Source organism: Saccoglossus kowalevskii, chromosome 20 (genome assembly GCF_978046115.1).
Source record: "Saccoglossus kowalevskii chromosome 20, keSacKowa6.1, whole genome shotgun sequence".
NCBI classification, from domain to species: domain Eukaryota; kingdom Metazoa; phylum Hemichordata; class Enteropneusta; family Harrimaniidae; genus Saccoglossus; species Saccoglossus kowalevskii.
In genome coordinates, this window is record NC_140660.1 from 13,122,036 (window position 1) to 13,133,753 (window position 11,718).

General features: G+C 35.4%; 1 protein-coding gene across 1 annotated transcript; it reads right to left on the minus strand.

Moving 5' to 3' along the window:
• Positions 1 to 5,752: 5,752 nt before the first annotated feature.
• On the minus strand, positions 5,753 to 11,450 carry LOC146730026 (guanine deaminase-like). Its single transcript, XM_085494281.1, has 4 exons — positions 11,310 to 11,450; positions 8,115 to 8,242; positions 7,204 to 7,231; positions 5,753 to 6,435 (listed from the first exon to the last, which is right to left on the minus strand). The coding sequence occupies exons 1-4, from the start codon at positions 11,332 to 11,334 to the stop codon at positions 6,377 to 6,379; spliced, it is 240 nt and encodes a 79-aa protein (XP_085350407.1). The 5' UTR covers positions 11,335 to 11,450; the 3' UTR covers positions 5,753 to 6,376.
• Between the last annotated feature and the right edge of the window lie 268 nt (positions 11,451 to 11,718).

The following is an 11,718-nucleotide window of genomic DNA, read 5'->3' on the forward strand; positions in this document are numbered from 1 at the left end:
CATGGCAAGTTTGAGGCTCTGCTGTTCACCTTTAATAAAAACTTGCAGAATTTGGTATGGAGTTTTTCCATGGGTGTTGACAAATTCCAAAGCTGTTTTGTGTGGGCAATAATATCACTAGACCATATTTCAGTGCAGTATAAGAGAATTGGTCTAACTACTGCATCAAACATCTTCAAATGAATTCTGAGTGGTGTACAAGTTGCCGAAAATAATAGCTGATTCATTTTGAAGCAGGCCTTAAGAGCTTTGTTTTTTAGGTCTATCTGGGCTTTTTCTAATTTCCCTGTTGTATTTAAATTTATGCCAAGGTAGGTGTATGATGTCACTCTTTCTAGTACATCCTGGTTTATAAAAAAATTATATTTGTCTAGGCGTCTACCTGCTTTGTTAAATATGATTGTTTTAGATTTTTTAATGTTGATCTCCAACTTCCATTTGTGGCAGTATAATTGCAGGGAATTAATCGCATTCTGAAGACCTGTATTGGTTTCTGAAAGGAGAAGCAAGTCATCTGCATAAAGTAAACATGGAAGTTGGTTATTTAATAAAGTTGGTGGGTCATTGTTTGATGCATTTAAATGACTTTTAATATCATTTAAGTATATATTAAAAAGCAGCGGACTTAGACCATCGCCCTGTCTGATGCCTTTCTCAATTGGGAAAGTATTGGTCAAGCCGTTTTTAACCTTCACACATCCAGTAGAGTTTGTATAGATTGCTTTAATAATATTATAAAATTTACCAGTGACTCCATTGTTTCTGAGCTTGTGTAAAAGACCCACATGCCAGATGGAGTCAAAGGCCTTTTTGAAATCGATAAAGCATGAAAACAGGTACTTTCCATTGGTAGTATATTTTGTTAGCAACTGTTTTAACACAAAAATGTGATCGCGGGTCCCAAATTTTGGCATGAATCCTATCTGCTCTTTGATTATTAAATTTTTTCCAAGAGATAGTTGCTTAAACGCTGTTTGAGAATGGATGTAAACAATTTGCTTAAAGTGTTGAGGAGAGTTATCCCCCTGTAATTACCAGGGTCTGTAGAGTCGCCTTTTTTGAAAATTGGGGTGATGATCCCTAGGTCCCAGGTGTTAGGGTATTGGCCACTAGCTAATATCAAATTAAAAAGTTTATCTAATGATTTTATTAGTGTGTTCCTGCCTGCCTTAATCATTTCATTTGTAATTTTATCAATACCCGGGGCTTTGCCATTTTTTAACTTGTTAATTGCATTGTGAATTTCAAGCTGTGAAATAGGATTATCCAGAATATCTATATGGAAACTGTTACCTTGATTTTTTTCATTATCCATGGTTACATTGATATTATTTTGTGATGTTTGAGAATTTAAATTCTGGAAATGTTTAAACCATTTTTGGCTCTCAATGTTTTCATTTTTTGTATCATTCTCATCACATTTTAATTCTTTTATGAGGTCCCAATAATCATTTGGGTTTGATTTACTCAAATTATCTAGTTTATTTAAAATACTGTTATTGAATTCTCTCTTTTTTCTTTTGAGAGAATGTTTGTAATTCTTTTTTAGATTGTAACATTGAGATCTTAATTCTTTATTAAATGGGTCTAAACATAATTTACTGGACAGCTTTTGAATGTCTTTTTTCATAACTGAAAGATCATTGCTGTACCATTTTGTTTTTTTCTTTTTTTTATGCTTTTTTCTTATATTTTTATGGTAATTTTTTTTAAAACTTTTACCAGCTGCCTCAAGATATATGTCAGTTAATAACATGCTTGCAGTGTTAATTGACTGCTGGGTGTTGGAAAAATTTGTATTGTTGAAATTGTTAATTAACCTGTTTATATTTTCGCCCTGTAATGCACAACTGAAACGATACCTTGATTCATTATCCCACATGTATGAAACATTGGTTTGTGCAGTTACATCATCATTTTTATCCTGAGGTTTTTGCAGTGTTCTATCGTATACTGCATTTGTTTCAAACTGACAAGAAATCTGACAGTGGTCAGACAATGACAGATTTAGCTGGTGCACATTAAATAATTTAAATTTGGTAAATAAGTCATTACTGACAATTGTGTAATCAACAATACTGCTACCCTTGCGTTGATGACAGGTAAATTTACCTGTGGTGTCCCCCATACATCTACCATTCAAAATTGTCAAATCAGAGGCTATACAAAGATCCAACAGTAAATCTCCATAGTTGTTTTTCACTGTTAGATCTTGGGAAGCTCTCCTAAGAAAATTATTTGTATCTGAGGACCGGTAGTCAGAATTGTTGTAAATAACAGTGTCTTCATCATTTTTTGTCCTTGCATTAAAGTCCCCAGTCAGAATAATAGAACCATATCGTATATCTTAAGCGAAGCTTGGACCCCCCCCCCCGAATACATTTTGCTGGATCCGCCACTGGTATTCACTGTTCATCGCGGACTGATTTAAACTCGCATTCACGATTGGGGCATCGTATTTGGTTGTAGCATGGAACTATAATTCCATGGTTGTAGGAAATATAACAGACTAACTTTTGCACAGCCTAAGTACGAATACCTTGGGGGAAGAATAGTTAAGCACGCACAGATGGGGTATATCGTTCTGCGCATGCGTAACCGGCCGGGCTAGACATATGACGCGAGTTCATAAGTGGGAAGTAGGTGAAGTCAAACTCAACTCCTTGGTCCTTGGTAATCTGATTGTTTGAGAATATGTTGAATTAATTTAGTTTGATACTGCATATTGGAAAAAATTAAAAATATTAGGACAGTATTTATCTCAAAACAATAAAAATAATGTCTTGACTATAAACATTGCATTATTCGTTGGATTCGCCGAGCATCCCGATACTTCCCAGTAAGTTGTCGATAGAGGGCGCTATTTATAATAAGGTATACTCACTGGAAGATTATCGGTGATATCACGCAGTAAATGCACCATGTTTTAGAAGAAAAAAAAAGATTCATTCACATACGTATGATTTCACAATCATAAGAGAATTATTCTTTTGAGTTTGTCACGTGATACAAGTATAAATCCCCCACCCAATTAATAACACGGTGAATACACATATTGATATTAGATATTTATTGTAAGTTTTACAATTATATATTTCTTTTTATAAATGCCTGTATGTAAATACACAGCTATTCAATTGCATAGAAATGTAAGACGTACTCTTAATTTAATTGTACTTTTTTTTTTGTAACACAAAATATCTTTTCACGTGTTTCAGAATTGTTTCACATAAGTAATAATGTCTCATGCGCTCAGAAAGTTCCTCAAACGCACTCGCTTCAATTTCATTGAATAAAAGAACCTTCCCTTAGACTAGGAATTTCCGATTACTCTCAGTTCAATTTTTAACAAATATTTCCCCTCCAAGCTTAGTTAGCACCATGATAACTTTAAAAATTGGCAGATTTTGCATGAATCGTTGAATTTTGATTCCGATTCCTGATTGCAAGGTTGTGATACTGTGTCGATGAATACACCGTGCTTGTAATTTGCGCCCTCTAGAGATGAAGTGCTTCTGTGACGTTATAGGATAGAAGTGACGCCATTCACAGCGTGGATAGTGTTTTAATCTGAACACGTCCGCCATTTTAAAAGTTTCTTACATTCTAAATAACGAATGCATACCGAATATGGTTGTCATTTTCAGCTTTATGTTCATCTACTGATTCTGACGTCACGGAAGTGAATCGTCACTGGAGGGCGCAATCTATTGGACGAACTTCATATCCATCTGTCGCTAACAAGATGGACCAACAATTTGCTTGTAACTATTTACATTTCAACAAAGACATTGTGAATAACAACATGTAATATTGCAGTTTGATACTGTTTGCTGATTGATATGTTTTATTCATCTTAAACTAAAAACGCTGTTGGTGGCGCCATTTCAGCAACACTCGTAATGCCGAAAAAACTCGAAGGTGACGGGAGAGGGGGCGTGGCCCGATTTTGGAATATCATTGACTGTTTACCCAATTTATATACCTTTTTCACTTGATTTTTTTTCATAATGTTGTTTATAAATAAATTTTGCACCCAAAAAAGTCAATTGACCCAATGTAAGTATACTTTAAAGTACACATTATACCGATTATTTGTTTCATAATCGAAACCATGAAGAATTGTAATTTTTTTAAATACAATATATATTGCCCGTTAAAGAATAATGCAACAACGTTTTTAGTTCATAGTGAAATCTAATCGTGTTGTCACCAGTATGAAGTAGTATAAAAAAAATAAAAATAATAATTACATGTCGATGAAGCATCTGTAAAGGGACAGACAGCTTTTTTTTCAAATCTATAAGTGTTTTTAAAATTAATTCAACCTAACTTAAATCTTAGACTATACGAATGTATTCATAAAGTCTATGATTGAAATAATTTAAAGCGAGAGGTTTGTCACCTGCGCACGCGTCCCAGGCGATGATGACACGCGCTAAGAACGCAAAGACTCATGGTAGACGCTTGTTTGTAAACAATGACACACTATGGCCATCTGACGCACGCGCAGGTGACGACCCCCCCACTTTAAGGTCGAAGCCTACTAATGATTTTTGAGAAAGTTAGTCATAATTAAAGTAAATTAAGAACATAAAGATGCAATGTGGTTGAGACCAAGTAATTATGCAAAATGTTGATTAATACGAACAACCAAACACTCTTATACGCATGCGCACTGGTTGTGGAACGTACAATGACATTCATCGCACATGCGTAACATTTTCTATCGTACAAATATACATTATACTTATTTCGCTGACTGTAAAATGCGCTAAATTAAAACCCAGTGAATATGTAAAATTTAGCATAAAACATATTATCTAAATGATAAAACCGTGAATTTAAAACCCACTGAATATGCCTGAAATGGTAAATCAGTGAAATTTAAACCCAGTGAAAATTAGTCATTTTACAGTACTTCAAATAAACATTTTGTTTTGATTTAAGGCAAATCAGAATACAATTTGGTTACAGTTCCGACGTATATATGAATCAAACGACAAAATTCTTTAAATGTGTGTTACAACTTTAGGACGAAAACGACAAGTAATGAGGTCGTAGGTCATCATAAATTTATGTTAATTACATGAAATTACCTGGAAGTATTTGTAGTAAAAAAGTAACCATACAGCTTTACCCCTTTTTAGATTCCTTTGGTTCTATTAAGACGATCGTGTATTACATGACTATATACCCCTCCCCCTGGCAAAAAATAAAATAACGAAAAACACAACTCATACCCCCTTCAAATAATAAGATATTAAATTTGTATTTGCTGCACAAGTAGGAATTGTCCTGCTACACTGTCGAGAGAGATACTCAACAACTATCTCTAAGCACAGTTTTCAGCGTTTTCTCACTGATTGTGGTTGCTAGGCGATGACAATTTTTAGATTTCAGATGTTCCCTTCCGGGAATTGGTAAAACGTGCAAGACCGACACTTTCGTCTCGCAGTTCCCGCGAAATTTGATAATATTCTCGAATTTCTTTATATTCTCACTCATTGGCGAATTTTAAAATTCTCGCCGTAAGCTCACTCGGGAGAATCTAAATTCTTGCCATATGTTGGAGGAACTGTAAGAATTTGACAGGGTAACAGTGACATATGGAATTTACCTGAAACGATTTTAAAAACATATTCTGTTTAAGTTTTTGAATATAATCCCCAGTCTTCCAATCAGATAACCATCAAACAAATTAACACAACAAAACATACTTTAAAAATAAACAAACTCACAAAACAAAAAATCAGTGTCCCAAGCGTAAGTCACAATATTATTATTTAGTAAACATTAAATATGTAAATAAAAAATAGTCATGTGGTTATTATATGGTAGCACACTTCAAACAGTTTTGTTCTCGGTAATTGATATTCAGACATGTTCAAATTTAAAGTAGTAATATCGATAATTCTGAGTGTGATTAAAAGGGCGGCAGTCGTCGCGCCGCGCCGTGTTCGATATGGGACTCATAGCGACATATACAACGCGTGTAAAATACATTGTTTATTTACATGAAATTCGAACACGCGCTGCGCGACGACCACCGCGCTTTAAAATACGCAAATGCACATGCGCCATTTCCATAATTCGCGCCCCCCTAGAGAAGGCAACAATTACGTATATGAATGAAGGCAATATCATTCAGATGAACGACCGCCGTGTAGTCGTTCGTCATCAAGAATATAGTCAAATCTCTCATTAACATAATCTCTGTTAGTGACGACACAGTTCGAAACGATATCGAGAATTTGAACGGCCTTTATGTCACTTACTAGTATTTATGTCATGAGAAGCGTCGCCACTAGAGGGCGTGATTTACAGAAAATGTGTCGTCAGTAGATTGATCATTCACTCTTCAAGGTCCCTGTCATTATTTGGATTTTACTTTCACACCAGCGACGTAAACTTCTTTGATATTCCTATCATCTCCTGAAATGTAAACAGTGAAAAAAAAGTATGTGCCATTACTGTAAAATACTTTATTTCAACTTGGAATTAAGTTTCGCTGAAGGAATGATTGAGTGAAAAATAAAATTCAGCTTTATTACCAAAAATGACAAAAATAATCATTAAAATTAGATAATTGAAGATGTCATCACGAAATGAACAAATCTGAGAGAGGTTTACCTGAGGTATATGTATAATATCAAAGCAATCGGACTTGCGGTTTTTAACGAGAAGTCGAAAATATCACTTTTTACCAAAAATGACAAAAATATTCACCAAAATTAGAGAATTGACGATATCATCATGAAATGAACAGAGAAGTCTACCCAAGGTACATATACACCAAGTATCAAAGCATTCAGACTTGTAGTTTCCAAGAAGAAGTCAAAAAAGTAAAAAGTTGACGCGGACGACTGACGACGACGGACAATCACTCATATCATAAGCTCTGCTCAACAAAGTGGAGCTAAAAACAATACACTATATCCAGCATTTCTTATAGGATGACAATACTTGTTGAGAAGACAATTACTGTTCTATTGTCCTCAAAAAGAACAACAGGACAGTAATTATCCGAGTTAAAAATTAACCCTTTGAAACTTCTTCGGAAGTGTCACCTATTTTGTTATCGTGTGTGACCGTGATGCTAAGACGCAAATTTTAAATGACAGACGCAAGAACTACTCGATCACATGACTGCCTTCGACCAATCAAACTGACTTTAGATAATAATTTGTTCACTAGACTTACCCAAAAACAGAAACTTTTGAAGGATGTCCTGGAAATGATAAACAAAAGAAACATTTATCTATGAATGCTGCAAGGTTTAAAAAAAAAATATTTACCAATACATATTCATTCTCCGTCGTGCCCTCTATGATGAGACACCTTTTACGTGAAGACGACGTGAATGCAGAGTGTTCGGCAATTATCATGGACGACTTTCCCGGAAGTCGAAGATACAGCGTTTTGCATGCGCGCGCATGTCGTTTTGGGGTGTAACGTAAACTTGCATGCGTGATATTGTGTTTCTTGGTGTACCAATCGTTGTCACAAATATAGAATTCTTTTCTACTGACTATCAGCAAACTGACATATTTGTATTTTCAGCTATGGCAAAGCAGAGGTATTTTTGCACCCCAGCCTCGCTACTTCCGGGAAAGTCGTCTATACCCTTCTCCTCATTCGATATGGCGCTATGAGGGTACTAGTACATTATTGATTAAATAACAGATACGTTTTTAGAGCTGAACTAAGCCGAGTTAAAGGGCGGTAGTCGTCGCGCCACGCATGCGCTAGATCACATGGGTCTCATATAAACAAAGATGGCGACTTTGACTGTTGCGCAGATCAAACAGTACAATCCAAGCTTTAATTAGACATATTCAGGTGATTGGAAGGCGGTGATCGTTGCGCCACGTATGCGCGAGATTTGGGTCTCATATAAACAAAGAAGGAGACTGAGATGTTACCAGGCTTTAACTAGCACTGAATTAGTTATTTTTTTTAGTGACTTGAAGGTATCCAAGAAGTCACCGATGGCAATTAGTACAAGTGGCGCCCAGTTCTAAACTTGTACTCGTGATTTCATTAGAAGAGCGCACTGGAGCATGCGAAATACATGCACATGCTTCGCGACGACCATCGCCCTTTAAACTCACCTCGAAGGTATCTTTGTAATGGCCATCAAACGTGTCAAACGGACTGTCCTTGCAGGCTGTTTCGATTAATAATGCATCAAACTCTTTCCCTACCATAAAATTACCAATCCGGTCATCCAGACCCAGCGCTATGAAGGCAAGACATGAACAAAAATTAAAACGAGTGTCACTCTCTCCAAAATACATGGGCTAATAAAAGGCTAGAAGTCTACTTCAAGTATATTTACTTCGCACGCAAAGTGCATGTATTCTCGGGGCGGACATCCAGGCCGAAAACATCAAAGGCCGAAAACTCTCAGAAAACGGTACTTTGAGATGGTTGTTGAGACTCCCCTGAACAGAGTAACAAGATTACCCCTGTGTGTGCAGCATATATAAATTTGGTCGGTCGGGATTACTTCAAAGTTGCGTGTTTTTTCTTCTTGAATTTAGCTGTTTTCAGCAGCGCGCACAAAGCCCATAGAAATACGTGGTACAGTGGTGCGCGTCTTAGCAACGTTGAACGTCTTGTGACGTAGCTCCGCCCCGAGAATAATAAATGTAAATATTAGTTATAGCGCCATCAGTCGGTTTCTGTGCGAGAATGTGAGGTTATTTTCTGACTCACGCAATTTATTTGCTATTTTTTTTTTTTTTGAGATTTCTGACGTTCTGACGAAGTATCGAATGTTTACGCATCAAAACACTCCTACGCAGACGAAATTATAACGTGTTTACATCACTAGCGTGCAAGTTTCTATGGTAACGGTGGACCTTGAAACTTGTCTATTTGGTAAGGGCAATGACATTCAATAGTACCATGTCGAAAACCCAACACGCTAATAAGTTGGTTCTAGATTTGTTTAAAAACACTAGAAATCAAAGAAAGCTTAGAAAGAACTCCCATGTGCTGAGAGTATTGGAGACACATTAAATATAATTCGAAATTACTTAGCTGAAAACTAATTATGCAAATCAGAAAATTAATATGAACAGATTTGAGTGTAAAACTAATGAGGTCTGCGCAATGTAACAGAAAATCTATGTTTCCAAGTTTAATTGAAATGTGATTAGAACCAAAAAATTATGAATTATTATGCTTATTAGGGAATTAATATGAACAGATTTTTACCCCAAACTAATTAGGTTTGTACATTGTCCTAGAGCATCTTTGTACTAAGTTTCATTGAAATGGAATAATTAGTACTTTAGATATCAGTGTGAAAGCTTAAAATTGGTTAATTATGCAAATTAGGTAATTAATATGTACAGGTTTTAACCCACAATTATCCAGGTCTGTCTATTGTCCTACAGCATCCATGTACATTCATTGATATGTGATGTTTAGTACCCGAGATATCAGTGTGAAAGTTGGTTAATTATGCAAATTAGGTGATTAATATGCACAAATATTTACCAGAAACTCATTGGGTCTGCATAATTCTAGATTCATTGAAATGTGATGATTAGTACTTTAGATATCAGTAGAAAAGCTGAAAAATAATTATGCAAATTATTTATTAATATGCACAATTATTTGCCCTAAAACTAATCAGGTCTTTGCATAGTCCTACAGGATCTATGTACCAAGTTTCATTGAAATGCGATGATTAGTACTTGAGATACCCGTGGAAAAGCTGAAAATTAACTAATTATGCAAATTAGGTGATTAATATGCACAAATATTTATCAGAAACAATCAATCTCTGCATAGTCCTCGAGTATGTAAGTACCAAGTTTCATTGAAATGTAATGCTCACTACTTATATCAAATGCTGAAAATTAATTAATTATGCAAATTAGGTAATTAATATGTACTGATATTACCATAAAACTATCAGGTCTGTGCAGTGTCATATGACATCTATGTACCAAGTTTCATTGAAATGTGATGATTAGTACTTGAGATATCAGTGGAAAAACCGAAAATTGACTAATCATTATGCAAATTAGGTGATTAATATGCACAAATATTTATCAGAAACAATCAATCTCTGCATAGTCCTTGAGTATGTAAGTACCAAGTTTCATTGAAATGTAATGCTCACTACTTATATCAAATGCTGAAAATTAATTAATTATGCAAATTAGGTAATTAATATGTACTGATATTACCATAAAAACTATCAGGTCTGTGCAGTGTCATATGACATCTATGTACCAAGTTTCATTGAAATGTGATGATTAGTACTTATATCAAATGCTGAAAATTAATTATGCAAATTAGGTAATTAATATGTACTGATATTACCATAAAAACTATCAGGTCTGTACAGTGTCATATGACATCTATGTACCAAGTTTCATTGAAATGTGATGATTAGTACTTGAGATATCAGTGGAAAAACCAAAAATTGACTAATCATTATGCAAATTAGGTAATTAGTATCCACGGATTATTACAAAAAACTAATCAAAACCTAGCATTAGTTCAGAGCATCTATGTACCAAGTTTCATCAAAATCCAATGAGTGGTTGTTTAGATATCAGTGGAACAATCATGGAACAGCTAAAAATCAGCTAATTATCATGCAAATTAGGTAATTAATATGCACGGATTTTTACCAAAAACTAATCAAATCTGCGCACATGTTCAGAGCATCTATGTACCAAGTTTCATCAAAATCCAATGAGTGGTTCTTTAGATATCAGTGGAACAGTCATAGAACAGCTAAAAATTAGCTAATTATCATGCAAATTAGGTAATTAATATGCACGGATTTTTACCAAAAACTAATCAAATCTGCGCACATGTTCAGAGCATCTATGTACCAAGTTTCATCAAAATCCAATGAGTGGTTCTATAGATATCAGTGGAACAGTCATAGAACAGCTAAAAATTAGCTAATTATCATGCAAATTAGGTAATTAACGAGCATGGATTTTTACCAAAACCTAATCAAATCTGCGCATTGGCCCAGAGCATCTATGCACCAAGTTTCATCAAAAACCGATGTATGGTTCTTGAGATAGCAGTGGAACAGTCGGACACACATACACACATACACACATACACACATACACACACACACACATACACACATACACACATACACACATACACACATACAGACACACTAACTGCAAAGACTCCCATTTTGTGCTTCGCACATGGGAGTCAAATATGTATTTTCTAGTGTCTTTGATTAGCTCAAGCTGGACGTCTAGATGTTAGGGCCGGGCAGCCAATCATTGAAGTTCTTGTATGTAAGTCACCTTCACTTCCGCCCAGTGTAGCCATTCTGAATGCTTCCTTGTATGTGATTGGTTGATATTTTTCTCTGTCCACTGACAGTAGTTTTGAGACTCCGACTGCTTGACGTATCGAATCTAAGATGGCGGGATGGTAGCCACCAGATACATCTGAAATAGCACATATTTAAAGACAATTAGGGCCCATACTAACTTAATTAATCGGAAGAAGTTTAAAGGGCGGTAGTCGTCGCGCTGCGCATGAGCGACATTTGTGTTGATAAACATTGATTTTCTCATAATCCAATGCGCGTTTCTAATGAAATCACGAGTACGAGTTTTGCCCTAAGGCGTCACTTGTACCAATCACTGCCGGCGGCTCCATCGATACCTTCCAAACACCAACAAACTACCTAATTAAAGCTTGGTATCC